The sequence below is a fragment of the Salmo salar genome, chromosome ssa14 (genome assembly GCF_905237065.1).
Source record: "Salmo salar chromosome ssa14, Ssal_v3.1, whole genome shotgun sequence".
Classification (NCBI taxonomy): domain Eukaryota; kingdom Metazoa; phylum Chordata; class Actinopteri; order Salmoniformes; family Salmonidae; genus Salmo; species Salmo salar.
The window spans coordinates 67,058,299-67,079,576 of NC_059455.1; the positions used below are offsets into that span (position 1 = coordinate 67,058,299).

The following is a 21,278-nucleotide window of genomic DNA, read 5'->3' on the forward strand; positions in this document are numbered from 1 at the left end:
AACAATGCCAGGAAAGAATGATGACACACACACACACACACACAAGCAAGTCGTAACAACTAAAAGCACAAGCCTTGATACACAACTTCATTCCCTTTTGTGTGTGTGTGTGACTGTGTGCGCTAATGGTGTGCACTCATGTCTGTGCTCATGAATGCAGTATGTATGGGTTATGAATGGGTTATTAAGTTCTTATGTAGGACACTATTTTCAATTGTATGCTATAACAGTATCACAATGTTGTCATAAACATAACATAACTGAATGTCAAGTGACAAGACAGTGTCAGTTTGCATGCACCTGAACCTTTATGACAAGCGTTATGACATATGTTGAGGGTCATCATTATGCCAACCACTGACCTCTCCGTTCCTTCCTCCCTCCCTCTGCAGTATCATGTCGGTGAACGCCCCCAGCAGCAATGACGCCTGCCTGAGCATCGTGCACAGCCTCATGTGCCACCGGCAGGGCGGCGAGAATGAGGGCTTCGCCAAGCGCGCCATCGAGAGCCTGGTGAAGAAGCTGAAGGAGAAGAAGGACGAGCTGGACTCGCTCATCACCGCCATCACCACCAACGGAGTGCACCCCAGCAAGTGTGTTACCATCCAGAGGACCCTAGACGGACGCCTGCAAGTGGGTCATACAGTAGTAAAAAGAGAGGGACACAATGAAAATATCGCCCCAAGTCTTTCTTTGTGATATAGGTCTGTACGGTGTACACATGCACTACTTACATGTCTCTCTGTGTGCTATAGATGACCCATCTGCAGGTGTCCATATACATTTAATGAATACTCAATATATAATTTATACTACAGACATTTTCATAGTGAAAAGTATTGTCCAAAGTCTATAGTATAAATGATATATTGTGTATTTATTCATGTATATGGACACCTGCAGATGGGTCACCTATAGCATACAGAGAGCAACCTATAGCACAGTTAAGAGCATTGGGCCAGTAACCGAAATGTCTCTGGTTCGAATCCCAGAGCCGACTAGGTGAAAAATGGGCCGATGTGCCCTTGAGCAATGCACGTAACCCTGATTGATCATGTAAGTCATCTACTCAAATGCACATGTAGCGTCACAGACAAAGACTTAGGGCAGCATTTTCATAGTGCAAGAGCATTGTGAAAAGTGCAAAAAATAGCGTAAACCTCGTAGTCTTGCAGTGTGATTTAATTTGACAACTGTGCGATATGAGGAGGCGATTATTTGACTACACTTTAGTAAACTGAGAAATACATAGACAACTTATGTATGTCATGCCACATCATATGTAGCCTACTGTGAAACCTCTCAATACCTTTGTCCGTGCAGCTGTTGCCCTGGTTTTCTCTTTTGAGAGTTAGGCCCAGGTTTCTGTCAAGCACTTGCTGTCAAACACATGTGGGAGGTATTGTACTGAAAGACATGAAAAATGTTTAATGACGATAGGCTACATGGAATGTATAAAACTTTGCCTCGATACAGCTAAATGCTAAACTCTTTCATAGACTTTTCCTGGAAACAGTGTTGGCTAATGCTACAGGGCAATAGTCAAATGAGGAGTTGCTAATTTATGCGGATGCTATGAGGTTTCAGTGACTTAAGCCTTGCTAATGGTGGCTAATGCTTCAAAGTTACTAGGAAGCAGACTGTACTCACTGAGGCTAACACTATAGAGTTACTGACAGCTGGAGATCTCACTACTTATAGTAAACGCTAAACGTGTTAGCTAACAGCCAGGTTTTGCTAATGTGGCTGGTGCTATAGTAGTGAAACAAAGGGATACTACAAAGGGAGGCTGTTTGGTTATTGGTGATGCTAAAAAAAAATCATCTGAAACTTGTGTTTAACAGTTGAAGCCTGAATTATGGTGGCCTGTACCACAGTCAAGTTTTGCATGTCGAGAGAGAACGTTTTAGAGAGTTCCCAATGAACCCCCACCCATCCCCCTGAAGAGGGAGGGGGAGAAAGAGTGGGAGGGAGCGGAGGGCTGGAGGGGCTGTTAAAGTTGTTTTGTCTGAGACACAGGAAAGGGGCAGGGCTAATCTGAGGCCGTCTGTTTTGAGTGTGTGTATATATACTGTATGTATGTGTGCGCGCGGTGGAACTAGAGAGAGGGAATTAATTCAATACGCCCAGGCAGAATAAATCCTAACTGCTGAGTGAAGACATGTCTCACCTTCTGTGACCTTCTCCCCAACAAGAGGGGGAGGGAGAGAGCGAGAGAGAGGGGGCGCTGTATAGACATAGCTGTAGACTAGATCAGGCTTCAAATGTCTAAGGACTTTGCTCACAGTCACATGTAGATCCATATCCTCTCTTTCTGTCACCCACTCTCCCGTTCTGTCTCGCTTTCTCTCTCTCTTTCTGTCACACAAACATGCATGCATGCACACACGCAAATACACATTAAATACTACAAAACTCACTCCCCACCCCTATTTTCACACATAATTAATCTCCCTGTCCAGAATGCTCCAGGTACAGTCAGAACAGTATTGACACCAGTAGATGCAGAGCAAAAGTGACATCATTACATAAGACTCAGTGCTGGTTGTGGATTATATATTGACTCTTGGAGGTGGCCTGAAAAGTTCTCTATAAAAACACTTATAAGCTGGGTGGTTTGAACCATGAATGCTGATTGGGTGACAGCCGTGGTATATCAGACCGGTTATGACATAACATTTGTTTTTCCTACTCTAATTACTTTGGTAACCAGTTTATAATAGCAAAAAGGCACCTCGGGGGGGTTGTGGTACTCCGCTTTGCGTCGTGCATAAGAACAGCCCTTAGCCGTGGTATATTGGCCATATACCACACCCACCGGGCCCTATTGCTTAATTAGACTACCATGGGAGTGCTCACTACCGTTCAAAAGTTTGGGGTCACGCAGAAAGAGGACAAGTACATTAGAGTGTCTAGTTTGAGAAACAGACGCCACAAGTCCTCAACTGGCAGCTTCATTAAATAGTACCCGCAAAACACCAGACTCAATGTCAACAGTGAAGAGGCGACTCCGGGATGCTGGCCTTCTAGGCAGAGTTGCAAAGAAAAAGCCATATCTCAGACTGGCCAATAAAAGGAAAAGATTAAGGTGGGCAAAAGAACACAGACACTGGACAGAGGAACTCCGCCTAGAATGCCAGCATCCCGGAGTCTTCACTGTTGACGTTGAGACTGGTGTTTTGCTGGTACTATTTAATGAAGCTGCCAGTTGAGGACTTGTGAGGCATCTGTTTTTCAAACTAGACACTCTAATGTACTTGTCCTCTTGCTCAGATGTGCACCGGGGCCTCCCACTCCTCTTTCTATTCAGGTTAGAGCCAGTTTGCGCTGTTCTGTGAAGGGAGTAGTACACAGCATTGTACGAGATCTTCAGTTTCTTGGCAATTTCTCGCATGGAATAGCCTTCATTTCTCAGAACAAGAATAGACTGACGAGTTTCAGAAGAAAGTTCTTTGTTTCTGGCCATTTTGAGCCTGTAATTGAACTCACAAATACTGATGCTCCAGATACTCAACTAGTCTAAAGAAGGACATTTTATTGCTTCTTTAATCACACAACAGTTTGCAGCTGTGCTAACATAACTAACATAATTGCAAAAGGGTTTTCTAATGATCAATTAGCCTTTTAAAATGATAAACTTGGATTAGCTAACACAATGTGCCATTGGAACATACAGTTGAAGTCGGAAGTTTACATACTCCTTAGCCAAATACATTTAAACTACGTTTTCCACAATTCCTGACATTTATTCCTAGTTCAAATTCCCTGTCTTAGGTCAGTTAGGATCACCACTTTATTTTAAGAATGTGAAATGTCAGAATAATAGTAGAGAATTATTTATTTCAGCTTTTATTTCTTTCATCACATTCCCAGTGGGTCAGAAGTTTACATACACTCAATTGGTATTTGGTAGCATTGTCTTTAAATTGTTTAACTTGGGTCAAACATTTTGGGTAGCCTTCCACAAGCTTCTCACAATAAGTTGGGTGAATTTTGGCCCGTTCCTCCTGACAGAGCTGGTGTAACTTGAGTCAGGTTTGTAGGCCTCCTTGCTCGCACACGCTTTTTCAGTTCTGCCCACACATTTTCTATAGGATTGAGGTCAGGGCTTTGCGATGGCCACTCCAATACCTTGACTTTGTTGTGCTTAAGCCATTTTGCCAAAACTTTGGAAGTATGCTTGGGGTCATTGTCCATTTGGAAGACCCATTTGCGACCAAGCTTTAACTTCCTGACTGATGTCTTGAGATTTTCCTACCTCATGATGCCATCTATTTTGTGAAGTGCACCAGTCCCTCCTGCAGCAAAGCACGCCCACAACATGATGCTGCCACCCTTGTGCTTCACGATTGGGATGGTGTTCTTGGCTTGCAAGCCTCCCCCCTTTTCCTCCAAACATAATGATGGTCATTATGGCCAAACAGTTCTATTTTTGTTTCATCAGACCAGAGGACATTTCTCCAAAAAGTACGATCTTTGTCCCCATGTGCAGTTGCAAACCATAGTCTGGCTTTTTTGTGGCCATTTTTGAGCAGTGGCTTCTTCCTTGCTGAGCGGCCTTTCAGGTTATGTCGATATAGGACTCGGTTTACAGTGGATATAGATACTTTTGTACCTGTTTCCTCCAGCATCTTCACAAGGTCCTTTGCTGCTGTTCTGGGGATTATTTGCACTTTTCGTACCAAAGTACATTCATCTCTAGGAGACAGAACGCGTCTCCTTCCTGAGCGGTATGACTGCTGCGTGGTCCCATGATGTTTATACTTGCGTACTATTGTTTGTACAGATGAACGTGGTACCTTCAGGCATTTGGAATTTGCTCCCAAGGACGAACCAGACTTGTGGAGGTCTAAAAAACATATATCTGAGGTCTTGGCTGATTTCTTTTGATTTTCCCATGATGTCTAGCAAAGAGGCACTGAGTTTGAAGGTAGGCCTTGAAATACATCCACAGGTACACCTCCAATTGATTCAAATGATGTCAATTAGCTTTAGAAGCTTCTGATAGGCTAATTGACATCATTTTATGGAATTTTCCAAGCTGTTTAAAGGCACAGTCAACTTGATGTATGTAAACTTCTGACCCATTGGAATTGTGATACAGTGAATTATAAGTGAAATAATCTGTCTGTAAACAAGACTTGTCATGCACGAAGTAGATGTCCTAACCGACTTGCCAAAACTATAGTTTGTTATCAAGAAATGTGTGGAGTGGTTGAAACACTTAAACTAGTTTTAAGGACTCCAATTTATGTAAACTTCCGACTTCAACTGTAGGAGTGATGGTTGCTTGAGAATGGGCCTCTGTACGCCTATGTAGATGTTCCATAAAAAAAATCAGCCGCTTCCAGCTACATTAGTCATTTACAATGTCTACACTGTATTTCTGATCAATTTGATGTTATTTTAATGGACAAAGAATGTGCTTTTCTTTCAAAAACAAGGACATTTCTAAGTGTCCCCTAACGTTTGAACGGTAGTGTATGTTTATATGTTAATATTTTCAAGACTTATGAGGGTGCCCTGATTTGTAATGGGAGAAACCAGTGTCACAGGCACAATCTGAACCCAGGTATCCCAAGGGAAACCAATGTCTTGACTGTTAGACCAAGGGTGACAATGAGGGGCAACCTCATCACGAGGCCATGTGTCCGACTCATGTCTGCTACATTCACCCCCCTTAGACCACCTCTTTCACAAGAGACTGACCCACAATTGGGTACAATTGTCACGAACAGGATCCGAACCCAGGTCTCCCACAGGGGAAACGAACGTCTTGACTGTTAGATGGGCCTTGGGTTAAGTCACAGGCAGGGTTACCTCATCATGAGTCCGACTCATGTCCGCTACACCAGAATCCCTGGTAGCTCCTATCAGTTGATCCCTGACCTTCAGCCCAAACGTGTATGAAAAGAGGTTAACCTGTTGGGTCTAGGGGGCAGCATTTGCACGTCTGGATAAAAAAAATGTACCCGATTTAATCTGGTTACTAATCCTACCCAGTAACTAGAATATGCATATACTTATTATATATGGATAGAAAACACTCTAAAGTTTCCAAAACTGTTTGAATGGTGTCTGTGAGTATAACAGAACTCATTTGGCAGGCAAAACCCTGAGACATTTTCTGACAGGAAGTGGATACCTGATGTGTTGTATTGACTTTAAACCTATCCCATTGAAACACACAGGGGTTTAGGAATATTTTGGCACTTCCTATTGCTTCCACTAGATGTCACCAGCCTTTACAAAGTGTTTTGAGTCTTCTGGAGGGAGATCTGACCGAACAAGAGCCATGGAACGGTGATGTCCCATTAGACACCTGGCGCGCTACTTCATGTTGGGTACCCTCGTTCCAATACGTTATAAAAGGCTATGCATTCGTCCACCTTGAATATTATTCATGTTCTGGTTAAAAAGGCCCTAATGATTTATGCTATACAACGTTTGACATGTTTGAACGAACGGAAATATATTTTTCCCCTCGTTCATGACGAGAAGTCCGGCTGGCTTACATCATGTGCTAACGAGACGGAGATTTTTGGACATAAATGATGAGCTTTTTTGAACAAAACTACATTCGTTATGGACCTGTGATACCTGGAAGTGACATCTGATGAAGAGAATCAAAGGTAATGGATTATTTACATAGTATTTTCGATTTTAGATCTCCCCAACATGACGTCTAGTCTGTATCGCAACGCCGTATTTTTCTGGGCACAGTGCTCAGATTATTGCAAAGTGTGATTTCCCAGTAAGGTTATTTTTAAATCTGGCAAGTTGATTGCGTTCAAAAGATGTAAATCTATAATTCTTTAAATGACAATATAATATTTTACCAATGTTTTCTAATTTTAATTATTTAATTTGTGACGCTGACTTGACTGCCGGTTATTGGAGGGAAACGATTTCCTCAACATCAATGCCATAGTAAAACGCTGTTTTTGTATATAAATATGAACTTGATAGAACTAAAAATGCATGCATTGTCTAACATAATGTCCTAGGAGTGTCATCTGATGGAGATTGTAAAAGGTTAGTGTATCATTTTAGCTGGTTTTATGGTTTTGGTGACCCTGTCTTTGACTTGACAAAACATTACACACAACTCTTGTAAATGTACTGTCCTAACATACTCTAAATTTATGCTTTCGCCGTAAAACCTTTTTGAAATCGTAAAACGTGGTTAGATTAAGGAGATGTTTATCTTTCAAATGGTGTAACATAGTTGTATTTTTGAAAAATTTGAATTTTGACATTTATTTGGATTCAAATTTGCCGCTCTTGAAATGCACCTGCTGTTGATGGAGTGCACCACAGGTGGCACGCTAGCGTCCCACCTAGCCCCAAGAGGTTTAAAGTCTCTTGTCTCTCTCTGTTCCTCTTCCAAAGAAACCTCATGAAAGTTTATCATGAGGTTCCATCTTTGCTTCAATCTAAGTAACATAATAAAAAACATTCCCATCAATCCGTCAGTTTAAGCTAGAGATAACAGCCTCATCCGCCTATGTTGGCCTTCTGCCAAGTGGAAGATGGCTGAGCTACAGCTGTGTTTGTCAGACCATGAGACATATCGAAAATCTGTCTTTTCACGAAAACGAACATGATGGTGTTCTCCGTTTTGCTCTACGACCCCCATAAGGGATTTGTCTGAAGGTAACCCATACAAACAAATAGAAGTATGGAGGTAGTTTTGTGCCAACAAAAATAAGGGGTTAAATATGTGTCCAAAAAAACAAGTGTTCTTATATCTCCCAGATATATAGGACAGACACTTCAAAACCTGATTCCTCATGATTTGTTTTGTCTTTTTTGCCTTTTATGAATGTGTTATTCAATATATTTCTATGGGCTATAGTAGTAAAGGCCAAATTCAATATTTTATAAAAATATATTACAGTACCAGTCAAAAGTTTGGACACACCTACTCATTCCAGGGTTTTTCTTTATTTGTACTATTTTCTACATTGTAGAATAGTAGGGAAGACATCAAAATGATAAAATAACACATATGGAATCATGTAGTAACCAAAAACGTGTTAAACAAATCAAGTATATATTTGAGATTCTTTAACTTCTATGGGCTACGTGGGACGCTAGCGTCCCACCTGCGGGACACAGCCAGTGAAATATCAGGGCGGCAAATTCATAACAACAAAATGTCATAATTCAAATTTCTCAAACATACAACTATTTTACACCATTTTAAAGATACACCTCTCCTTAATCCAACCACATTGTCCGATTTCAAAAAGGCTTTACAGCGAAAGCATAAAGTTAGATTATGTTTGGACAGTGCCAACACAAGAAAAACCACACAGCCATTTTCCAAGCAGGAGAGGGGTCACAAAAACCAGAAATACAGCTAAAATTAAGCACTAACCTTTGACGATCTTCATCAGATGACACTCCTAGGACTCAATGTTACACAATACATGTATGTTTTGTTCGATAAAGTTCATATTTATATCCAAAAACCCCATTTTACATTGGCGCGTGATGTTCAGAAAATATTTTGCCTCCAAAACTGCCGGTGAATTAGCACAACAATTTACAAAAATACTAATCATAAACGTTGATAAAATATTAAACTGTTATTCAAAGAATTATAGATAAGCATCTCCTTAATGCAACCGCTGTGACAGATTTCAAAAAAGCTTCACGGGGAAAGCACACTTTGCAATAATCTGAGTACGGCGCTCAGAAAAATACATCAGGCAATACAGATACCTGCCATTTTGCTGTCATCTAAAATCATAAATAGCATTATAAATATTCACTTACCTTTGATGATCTTCATCAGAAAGCACTTCCAGGAATCCCAGGTCCACAATAAATGTTGTTTTGTTCGTTAAAGTCCATAATTTATGTCCAAATACCTCCTTGTTGTTTGCGCGTTCAGTAAAAAGTCAAAAAAAGTTATATTTACGTTCGTAGAAACATGTCAAACGTTGTATAGCATCAATCTTTAGGGCCTTTTTAACATAAAACGTCAATAATATTGCAACCGGACGATTCCAATGTCTTGAAAAACATTATGGAACACAGCTACCTCATCATGTGAATGCGCGCCACTGATCTCATGTCATTTCTGAGTCACCAACTTCCTGGCCTTCTTGTTCGCACTCTGTTCACTGCAAAAGCCTGAAACAAGGTTCTAAAGACTGTTGACATCTAGTGGAAGTCTTAGGAAGTGTAAAATGAACCCTAAGTTAGATAGGCAATGACTTGAAAAGAATACAAGCATCAACATTTTTGCAACCCCTATTACTAGCCTGTTCAACCTCTCTTTCGTATCGTCTGAGATCCCCAAATATTGGAAAGCTGCTGCGGTCATCCCCCTCTTCAAAGGGGGAGACACTCTAGACCCAAACTGTAATAGACCTATATACATCCTGCCCTGCCTTTCTAAAATCTTCGAAAGTCAAGTTAACAAACAGATCACCGACCATTTCGAATCCCACCGTACCTTCTCCACTATGCAATCTGGTTTCCGAGCTGGTCATGGGTGTTCCTCAGCCACGCTCAAGGTCCTAAATGATATCATAACCATCATGGATAAAAGACGGTACTGTGCAGCCGTCTTCATCGACCTGGCCAAGGCTTTCGACTCTGTAAATCAGCGCATTCTTATCGGCAGACTCAATAGCCTTGGTTTCTCGAATGACTGCCTTGCCTGGTTCACCAACTACTTCTCAGACAGAGTTCAGTGTGTCAAATCGGAGGGCCTGTTGTTCGGTCCTCTGCCAGTCTCTATGTGGGTGCCACAGGGTTCAATTCTCGGGCCGACTCTTTTCTCTGTATATATCAATGATGTCGCTCTTGCTGCTGGTGATTCTCTGATCCACCTCTACGCAGACAACACCATTCTGTATACTTCTGGCCCTTCTTTGGACACTGTTAACAAACCTCCAAATAAGTTTCAATGCCATACAACACTCTTTCTGTGGCCTCCAACTGCTCTTAAATGCTAGTAAAACTAAATTCAACCGATTGCTGCTCGCACCCGCCCGCCCGACGAGCATCACTACTTTGGACGGTTCTGACTTAGAATATGTGGACAACTACAAATACCTAGGTGTCTGGCTAGACTGTAAACTCTCCTTCCAGACTCACATTAAGCATCTCCAATCCAAAATGAAATCTAGAATCGGTTTCCTATTTCGCAACAAAGCCTCCTTCACTCATGCTGCCAAACATACCCTCGTAAAACCGACTATCCTACTGATCCTTGACTTCGGCGATGTCATTTACAAAATAGCCCCCAACACTCCACTCAGCAAACTGGATGTAGTCTATCACAGTGCCATCCGTTTTGTCACCAAAGCCCCATATACTACCCACCACTGTGACCTGTATGCTCTCGTTTGCCGTGCCCTCACTACATATTCATCGCCAAACCCACTGGCTCCAGGTCATCTATAAGTCTTTGCTAGGTAAAGCCCTGCCTTATCTCAGCTCACTGGTCACCATAGCAACACCCACCCGTAGCACCCGCTCAAGCAGGTACAGTTGAAGTCGGAAGTTTACATAGACCTTAGCCAAATACATTTAATCTCAGTTTTTCACAATTCCTGACATTTAATCCTAGTAAGAATCCCCTGTCTTAGGTCAGTTAGGATCACCACTTTATTTTAAGTATGTGAAATGTCAGAATAAAAGTAGAGAGAATGATTTATTTCATCTTTTGTTTCTTTCATCACATTCCCAGTGGGTCAGAGGTTTACATACTCAATTAGTATTTGGTAGCATTGCCTTTAAATTGTTTAACTTGGGTCAAACATTTTGGGTAGCCTTCCACAAGCTTCCCACAATAATTTGGGTGAATTTTGGACCATTCCTCCTGACAGAGCTGGTGTAACGGAGTCAGGTTTGTAGGCCTCCTTACTAGCACACGCTTTTTCAGTTCTTCCCCCAATTTGTCTATAGGATTGAGGTCAGGGCTTTGCGATGGCCACTCTAATACGTTGACTTTGTTGTCCTTAAGCCATTTTGCCACAACTTTGGAAGTATGCTTGGGGTCATTGTCCATTTGGAAAACCCATTTGCAACCAAGCTTTAACTTCCTGACTGATATCTTGATGTTGCTTCAATATATCCACATAATTTTCCTTCCTCATGATGCCATATATTTTGAAGTGCCCCAAGTGCTAAATCCTGCAGCAAAGCACCCGCACAACATGTTGCTGCTACCCCCGTACTTCACGGTTGGGATAGTGTTCTTTGGCTTGCAAGCCTCCCCCTTTTTCTTCCGAACATAACGATGGTCATTATGGCCAAACAGTTCTATTTTTGTTTCATCAGACCAGAGGACATTTCTCCAAAAAGTACGATCTTTGTCCCCCATGTGCAGTTGCAATCCGTAGTCTGGATTTTTTATGGCGGTTTTGGAGCAGTGGCTTCTTCGTTATTGAGCGGCCTTTCAGGTTATGTCGATATAGGACTTGTTTTACTGTGGATATAGATACTTTTGTACCCGTTTCCTCCAGGATCTTCACGAGGTCCTTTGTTGTTGTTCTGGGATTGATTTGCACTTTTCGCACCAGAGTACATTAATCTCTAGGAGACAGAACGCATCTCCTTCCTGAGCGGTATGACTGCTGCGTGGTCCCATGGTGTTTATACTTGCATACTATTGTTTGTACAGATGAACGTGGTACCTTCAGGCGTTTGGAATTTGCTCCCAAGGATGAACCAGACTTGTGGAGGTCTCCAATTTTTTTCTGAGGTCTTGGCTGATTTCCTTTGATTTTCCCATGATGTCAAGCAAAGAGGCACTGAGTTTGAAGGTTGGCCTTGAAATACATCCACAGGTACACCTCCAATTGACTCAAATGATGTCAATTAGCCTATCAGAAGCTTCTAATTCCATGACATCATTTTCTGGAATTTTCCAAGCTGTTTAACCTCTATGGGCTAGGTGGGACGCTTGCGTCCCACACTACGTAACAGCCACTGGCAGCCTGTGGCGCGATTTTCAAAACCTTAAAAATCCTATTACTTCAATTTCTCAAACATATGACTATTTTACAGCTATTTAAAGACAAGACTCTCGTTAATCTAACCACACTGTCCGATTTCAAAAAGGCTTTACAACGAAAGCAAAACATTAGATTATGTCAGCAGAGTACCAAGCCAGAAATAATCAGACACCCATTTTTCAAGCCAGCATATAATGTCACCAAAACCCAGAAGACAGCTAAATGCAGCACTCACCTTTGATGATCTTCATCAGATGACAACCCTAGGACATTATGTTATACAATACATGCATGTTTTGTTCAATCAAGTTCATATTTATATCAAAAACCAGCTTTTTACATTAGCATGTGACGTTCAGCACTAGCATACCCCCCGCAAATTTCCGGGGAATTCGCTAACATTTTACTAAATTACTCACGATAAACGTTCACAAAAAGCATAACAATTATTTTAAGAATTATAGATACAGACCTCCTCTATGCACTCGATATGTCCGATTTTAAAATAGCTTTTTGGTGAAAGCACATTTTGCAATATTCTAAGTACATAGCCCAGGCATAGCGCAGGCCCATAGCCCAGGCCCAGGCATCGCTATTTAGACACCCGGCAAGTTTAGCACTCACCATAATCATATTTACTATTATAAAAGTTTGATTACCTTTTGTTGTCTTCGTCAGAATGCACACCCAGGACTGCTACTTCAATAACAAATGTTGGTTTGGTCCAAAATAATCCATCGTTATATCCGAATAGCGGCGTTTTGTTCGTGCGTTCCAGACACTATCCGAAATAGTAACAAAGTGTCGCGCGCATGGCGCAATTCGTGACAATAAAATTCTAAATATTCCATTACCGTACTTCGAAGCATGTCAACCGCTGTTTAAAATCAATTTTTACGACATTTTTCTCGTAGAAAAGCGATAATATTCCGACAGGGAATCTCCTTTTCGGCAAACAGAGGAAAAAATCCCAAAGGCGGGGGCGGTCGGGTCACGCGCATAAGCCCAGTGTCCCTTGATCGGCCACTTGAGAAAGGCGATAATGTGTTTCAGCCTGGGGCTGGAATGACGACATTCTGTTTTTTCCCGGGCTCTGAGCGCCTATGGACGACGTGGGAAGTGTCACGTTAGAGCAGAGATCCTTAGTAAATGATAGAGATGGAAAAGAAGTTCAAGAAATGGTCAGACAGGCCACTTCCTGTAAAGGAATCTCTCAGGTTTTGACCTGCCATTTGAGTTCTGTTATACTCACAGACACCATTCAAACGGTTTTAGAAAATTTAGGGTGTTTTCTATCCATATGTAATAAGTATATGCATATTCTAGTTATTGGGTAGGAGTGGTAACCAGATTAAATCGGGTATGTTTTTTATCCAGCCGTGTCAATACTGCCCCCTAGCCCTAACAGGTTAAAGGCACAGTCAACTTAGTGTATGTAAACTTCTGACCCATTGGAATTGTGATACAGTGAATTATAAGTGAAATAATCTGTCTGTAAACAATTGTTGGAAAAATGACTTGTGTCAAGTACAAAGTAGATGTCCTAACCGACTTGCCAAAACTAGAGTTTGTTAACAAGAAATGTGTGGAGTGGTTGAAAAACGAGTTTTAATGACTCCAACCTAAGTGTATGTAATCTTCTTACTTCAACTGTATATTTCACTGGTCATCCCCAAAGCCAACACTTCCTTTGGCCGCCTTTCCTTCCAGTTCTCTGCTGCCAATGACTGGAACGAATTGCAAATATCACTGAAGCTGGAGTCTTATATCTCCCTCACTAACTTTAAGCATCAGCTGTCAGAGCAGCTTACTGATCACTGTACCTGTACACAGCCAATCTAAATAGCACACCCAACTACATCATCCCCACATTGTTATTTATCCTCTTGCTCTTTTGCACCCCAGTATCTCTACTTGCACATCTTCATCTGCACATCTATCACTCCAGTGTTAATGCTAAATATAAATTATTTCGCCTCTATGGCCTATTTATTGCCTTACCTCCCTACTCTTCTACATTTGCACACACTGTACATATATTTTTCTATTGTGTTATTGACTGTACGTTTGTTAATGTGTATCTCTGGGTTGTTTTTGTCGCACTGCTTTGCTTTATCTTAGCCAGGTCGCAGTTGTAAATGAGAACTTGTTCTCAACTTGCCTACCTGGTTAAATAAAGGTAAAATAAAAAATCAGCCAACAAGTGCTCAGCATTTGTGGGAAATCCTTCGAGACTGTTGGAAAAGCATTCCAGGTGAAGCTGGTTGAGAGAATGCCAACAATGTGCAAAGCTGTCATCAAGGCAAAGGGTGGCTACTTTGATGAATCTAAAATATAACATATTTTTATTTGTTTAATACTTTTTTGGTTACTATATGATTCCATATGTGTGTTTTTTTTTATTACTACATGATTCCATATGTGTTCTTTCATAGTTTTGATGTCTTTACTATTATTCTACAATGTAGAACATTTAAAAAATAAAGAAAAACCCTTGAATGAGTAGGTGTGTCCAAACTTTTGACTGGTACTGTGTATGTAATAAATATATATATATATGCTTAGAGGTGTCCTAAAATTCTAAATCAAATTGCTAAATGACCATCTTAAAAAAATTCCATAGGTTAACTTTGTACTTTGTTCGCTGGTTGAAAAGCTGAATCATGTTAATTACAACTGGGGTTGGAGCGAAAACCTACAGGAGTGTAGTTGTCCAGTAAATGGGTTGGAGACCCCTGCCCTAGAGCCTACCCTACTTCCCCCTTCAAAGTAGGAGGATACATATGCAAATAAAAGATGACTGGTCATTGGTCAGAATAATCAGATTATGATGTCATGATGTGGGCAAAAAACTCCATCTACCTGAAAAGGCTGAAGTTCAAGGACAATAAAAGGACATTATCATAAGTTCAACCTCATAGTGTAAAAAAAAAGTTAAATCACGTTTTTGACTGCACAGCCTCTTAAAATTCTTACCCAGTTAAGAGATTTTAGATAAACCCATATACTAATTTTGATTTAATAGGGCCATGTATCTCTATGTATCTAACACTTTCTCGCCCACCCTCTCTCTCTCACCCCCTCTCTTTCTCTCGCACCCGCTCTCTCATCCTTTCTTTCTCTCTTTGTCTCCAGGTTGCAGGGAGGAAAGGCTTCCCCCATGTGATTTACGCTCGACTATGGCGCTGGCCAGACCTGCACAAGAATGAGCTAAAGCACGTGAAGTTCTGCCAGTACGCTTTCGACCTCAAATATGACAATGTGTGTGTCAACCCCTACCACTACGAGAGAGTGGTTTCTCCCGGCATTGGTAGGTCTGCTCAACAGCTTAAAGGGATAGTTCACCATATATCGCGTAATGTCTAATGGTGCAGCTGTTTCTGATATGTAAACACTGTTTTCTGTCATAACATGCCAAAAATTAAAGTCCGCAGAAAAACAATATGCACATTTTCCCACCTGAGATGTTTCAGTCAAATTGACTTTCTGTGGATAAAAAGCTGTGCGTGATGATGTAATGCACCAAACATTTTTTGGAAAGTTTCCATCGCATTTTCAGTACCACTGATGGTTTTGTCCCAAAGAAATTGCGTAATAGTAATCTAATGCGCCTGCTCTGGTCTTGGCACATGCGCTCTAGCCATCAGCTCGCAGATACAGTCAAGGTTAGGTTACCTACATGATGAGATTATTATGGATAAGAGCAAGATTTTAGATTTGTCAAACGGCAGCCAAGCATCGATCATAATGTAACCAGAATTAGACCCTCAATATTTATTGGAAAAGCACATCAACCTCATCAGCGTGCACTTTCACCTCCCTGTGAAGTTCATCACTTATTTCAAGTCGTAGTGGGAAGACCAACCAACATATCATCAGCGTGACTCCAAGTTTACTTCGATATGATGGTTATTATATCGAGGTGTTTTCACCGCCATTTCTCACGTAATACATTTTACTGACACAAAAAGATCCCACATTTTTACGATATACCAGTATTGATTTGTGCTGTTTCCGTCAGGCCTGTCAGGACATTTTTATCCAACATGTACTTTACTCACATAAAAGGGTTTATGTGAATGATATTTTGACTTCACCACAATGTAACTTAAATACAAATGATAAGCATTTTCTGTCTCTTATTCTCTCCTTTCTTTCTTTGCCCCTCTTTCTTTTCTCTTTCAAAGTTGGTCTCAGTCTTCAAAATACAGGTGAGTGCCCTGTCACAGCACTAACGAACTTACTGCAGGCATGTTAAGTATAACACTATTATACTTTGCTGATGGTATCAGATGACCAAACATTCCTCTTTCCTTTCATTCCTATACACTTTTCACACCACTGAGCCTAGCTGCACTGTGCTGGTCTGGTTAAGCATCCACCATAGTTGCTGGAAAGGACAATGTGGGAAAAAAAATATCCAAGCCAACACTCAACGGTTCGGCTTGGCACAATAGTGTGAAAAGAGTACTATTGAGGTTCGCTCGTGCCTCACTGGCCTGGATGCCAGACTGTTTCTGCATTAATCAATTCTTTATAGTTGCCTAGACAAAAATGACTTCAATTCATTACAAAGCATTGAACTTAATGTTTTATAATTGCATAAATGCGTTCACAATGCATTACACACAGGTGGTAATACTTTAACACAGGTTTTAAACCTGTTCATACAGGTGGCTAATTATTTGCACACACATGGTTCATGTTATTCTTATGTTAAAATGTTTATTCTACTGAGCCATTCACTTCATGTAGGTATTATTGTCTTTAATTATTTCTTATTATAGTTGCATTGTCGAGAAGGAACCTGCAAGTTACCATTTCGTTGGACGGTGTATACCATGTGTATCCCCTACATACACCTAATAAAACTGTAAACTAATGACAATGTTATACCATGCTGTTGGTAGCCCTCTCCCTCTCTCCTCTAGGCCCCCCTGGGAGGCTGATCAAAGAGGAGTACATTCATGACTGTATCCAGATGGATATGCCGCTAGGCATGTCCCCGTCGGACCACCCCCACCCAGGGGCGCTCAAGCTACCGCCTCCCGACCACTACGGCCAGCCCCTCCCGCCTCTGCAGCTCCCGCCGGAACCGCAGTGCGCCCCTCCGCCCATCACCCTCTATCCCAACATGCCCCTCTCGCCCACAGGTAAAAGCGATAGTTGTTTAATGAATGGAGGGAGTTATACGCACATCCATAATAATGGGAACTAGACAGAAAGAAGTTCCAATGCATAGAGAAAAATGGAATGTCCGCTTCTGTTTTGCTGCTCCCTAAGGTGATCTTTTAATAAGCTTAGGGGATTGTTTGGCAGATAGGTGTTACCAAGGATGTCCACAAGGGTTATATTTTTGTTTCTAAGGGTGTTACTACATAATCGCATTTTATGACATTTGTTTATCGACTTCTGCCTACCTATTGATACTGAAAACAACCCGGTAGCTCTTCTTGTGTGTCTCTCTCTCTCTCTCTCTCTCTCTCTCTCTCTCTTTCTCTTTCTCTTTCTCTTTCTCTTTCTCTCTCTCCTCTCTAGTGTCCGGCTCTATGCTGCCTCTCCAGGGAGGTCACAGTGAAGGGCTCCTACAGATCGCCTCTCCTCAGGGTCAGGTCATGACCCCTATAACCCCCACGCCGCCCCCCTCCACCCCAACACACGGGCTGCCACACGGGCCACCACAGACCCCTCAGCCACCCCAGCTCCCGTCTGGTCAGAATGGATACAACAGCTCCAAACACACACAGACACAGGCTGCGTTCCACAGTTAGTACTGCCATACGGTTCTCTCACACACACACACACACACACACACACACACACACACACACACACACACACACACACACACACACACACACACACACACAAACACTCAGGGAGCAATACACAATTCATTTCAATGGCATGATGAATCGTCATATTTAAAAAGTGTAAAAAGAAATCGAACTATTAGTAAAAATGCTAAATGATTGTTTACTAGATTGATGTGCCTGTTGTTAACTTGTATTTATTTTTTGGGAATTCAGCAACTTGGACAGGCAGCAGCACAGCCTCCTACACTCCTGTAGGACCCCAACAACAGAATGGGCGTGGCCACCAACAGCCTCCTCTCCACCATCCAACCCACTTCTGTAAGTTAGGCAGTTACAGTAAGTTATAGTATGCAAGCCCAAAGTGTGTCCCGTATGTCTTCTGAGGTGCTTTTTTTGGATATTGTTCGGAAAAGTTAGGGCTGGGTGATATGGCCAAAATATCATATCTTGGTCTTTTTTACATTTAGGACGGTATTTTATGTTTTTGAATAATAAAAGTTCTACATTTGCTTTATGAGTAGTGTGACCATAGGGTGGCAACACATATATTCTAAGTGATTTCAATGGGTCTTTCTCCATTCTGATTGTTTTATACTGTTCAATTCAACTTCAACCAAAAACAATTTATACGTTTTTGCATTTCCTGCACTCATTTGGGATCATTTCCGCACTGCCACATAGGGCTGCATGATATAAGCAAACAATCTAGGACTTATTTTAAACCAAATGTTGAAATTGCGATTTGACTGGCGTTTTAGAGCAAAACACTTTGGTGAACTGTTGGAGTCATTGAAATAGAAGGATTATTCAAATTCTATTGTTAAAATATAATCGTGGGCACTTTGAATACAGTGTTTCACGTGACAACAAATGAAAATGCCAGGGAGGAGTTATTGTGACAGGGTAGGAACCAAAGTGTTAAGTGTTTCCTAGGGGACCCTATACTCTTTGGTAACATTTAATGTTCTCATAGCTACTTCACGTAGCTAACATATTCATGCCTCGAATATTCTTTTTTGATTTAGAAGATATTGTTGACTCAAATGTATTTGTTAGGTAGCTAGCTAACTAGCTATTATTTATTTTATTATCCCTTATTTTACCGGGTAAGTTGACTGAGAACATATTCTCATTTACAGAAACAACCTGGGGAATAGTTACAGGGGAGAGAAAGGGGGATTAATGAGCCATTTGGAAGCTGGGGATGATTATATGGCCAGATTGGGAATTCAGCCAAGACACCAGTGTTAACACCCTTACTCTTACGATAAATGCCATGGAATCTTTAGTGACCACAGAGAGTCAGGACACCTCTGAAAGACTGCACCATACACAGGGCAATGTCCCCAATCACTGCCCTGGGGCATTGAGATATTTTTTTAGACCAGAGAAAGGAATGCCTCCTACTGGCCCTCCAACATCACTTCCAGCAGCATTTGGTTTCCCATCCAGGGACCGACCAGGACCAACCCTACTTAGCTTCAGAGGCAACCCTGCAGTGGGATGCAGGGTTAATGCGATTTAGGCCTAATTTGCTAAGAAAAGAAGAAACACAAACTAATATTGTAATTATAGCACGCTAGTGGATTTCTATTAAGAAGCAAAGTGAAAACAGCATCGTTGTCATCAACACTGTTGCTTGTGCTGCATTGACCTTGCAGACTCAATGCATGTGACAGGGGGCGGGGCTAGGTCTGTGTGGAAAGTGGCGAAAAATGACTCAAGTATCGGAGTAAATTGTAAAAATGTAAGTTACACATGGCATATCACATTTAACAAAACAAACATTTAATACCGTTATAGAAGGTCAAGTAAAAACCCTAATCACTCCAGGCATCAATAACGGTGTATCGTAAAATATGGTACACCGCCCAGCCCTAGGAATAGTGTATGTTTGGTAACCTGTGTCGTAATCTACATCTTTTACTTGTTGACCTTTTAGGGTCTCAGCATCATGGCTCGGCTTCATTTCCTCCCCCTGTGTCCAATCATCCAGGTAAGACAACACATGTTCGGAAAGTATTCAGACCCGTTGAATCATTTTGTTACGTTATAGCCTTATTCTGAAATTGATTTAAATAAATGTATTCCCTCATCAATCTACACACAGTACCCCATAATGACAATGCGAAAACAGGTTTTTGATTTTGTTTTTGCAATTGTATTAAAAAGAATAAACAGAAATATATAAAAATAAAAATAAATTAGATTTGATTTTTGATTTGAAATACCTCATTTACATGAGTATTCAGACCTTTTGCTATAAGCCTCGAAATTGAGCTCAGGTGCATCCTGTTTCCATTGATCATCCTTGAGATGTTTCTACAACTTGATTGGAGTCCACCTATGGTAAAGGAAATTGATTGGACATGATTTGGAAAGGAACACACCTGTATATAAGGTCCCACAGTTGACAGTGCATGTCAGAGCAAAAACCAAGCCATGAGGCCGAAGTAATTGTCCATAGAGCTCTGAGACAGGATTGTGTCGATGCACAGATCTGGGGAAGGGTACCAAAACATTTCTTCAGCATTGAAGATCCCCAAGAACATATTGGCCTCCAACATTCTTAAATGGAAGAAGTTTGGAACCACTAAGACTCTTCCTAAAGCTGGCCGCCCAGCCAAACTGAGCGATCGGGGGAGATGGGTCTTGGTCAGGGAGGTGACCAAAAACCTGATGGTCACTCTGACAGAGCTCCAAAGTTCCTCTGTAAGGTTGGGAGAACCTTCCGGAAGGACAACCATCTCTGCAGTACTCCACCAATCAAGCCTTTTTGGTAGAGTGGCCAAACGGAATCCACTCCTCAGTAAAAGGCACATGACATCCCACTTGGAGTTTGCCAAAAGCACCTAAAGGACTCTCAGACCATGAGAAACAAGATTCTCTGGTCTGATGAAACCAAGATTGAACTATTTGGCTTGAATGCCAAGCGTCACATCTGGCGGAAACCTGCCACCATCCCTATGGTGAAGCATGGGGGTGGCACCATCATCTGTGGGAATGTTTTTCAGCGGCAGGGACTGGGAGACTAGTCAGGATTGAGGGAAAGATTAACGGAGCAAAGTACAGAGAGCTCCTTGATGAAACCTTGCTCCAGAGCGCTCAGGACCTCAGACTAGGGGGCAGCTTCACCTTCTAACAGGACAACGAACCTAAGCACACTGCCAAGACAACACAGGAGTGGCTTCGGGAGAAGCCTCAAACCTCTCTGGAGAGACCTGAAAATAGCTCCCCATCCAACCTGACAGAGCTTGAGGGGAACTGTGGAGAAGAATGGGAGAAACTCTCCAAATACAGGTGTGCCAAGCTTGTAGTGTCATACACAAGAAACCTCAAGACTGTAATCACTGCCAAAGGTGCTTCAACAAAGTACTGATTAAAGGGTCTGAATGCTTATGTAAATGTGACATTTCAGTTTGACATTTTTTGTAAATTTGCAAACATTTCTAAAACCTGTTTTTGCTTTGTCATTATGGCG

General features: G+C 41.5%; 1 protein-coding gene across 2 annotated transcripts in view; it reads left to right on the forward strand.

Annotated features, from left to right (window-relative positions):
* Positions 1–21,278, forward strand: part of LOC106569881 (mothers against decapentaplegic homolog 4) — a 37,761-nt gene that overhangs the window by 6,421 nt on the left and 10,062 nt on the right. Inside the window, exons 2-8 of one of the 2 annotated variants that reach the window (XM_014141592.2) lie at positions 393–633; positions 15,117–15,291; positions 16,169–16,192; positions 16,892–17,134; positions 17,520–17,747; positions 18,011–18,115; positions 19,740–19,793. In XM_014141592.2, coding sequence (XP_013997067.1) covers positions 393–633; positions 15,117–15,291; positions 16,169–16,192; positions 16,892–17,134; positions 17,520–17,747; positions 18,011–18,115; positions 19,740–19,793 — 1,070 coding nt within the window. Of the gene's footprint in view, positions 1–392; positions 634–15,116; positions 15,292–16,168; positions 16,193–16,891; positions 17,135–17,519; positions 17,748–18,010; positions 18,134–19,739; positions 19,794–21,278 lie in introns of both variants that reach the window. The other variant, XM_045694715.1, reaches the window with a different exon arrangement.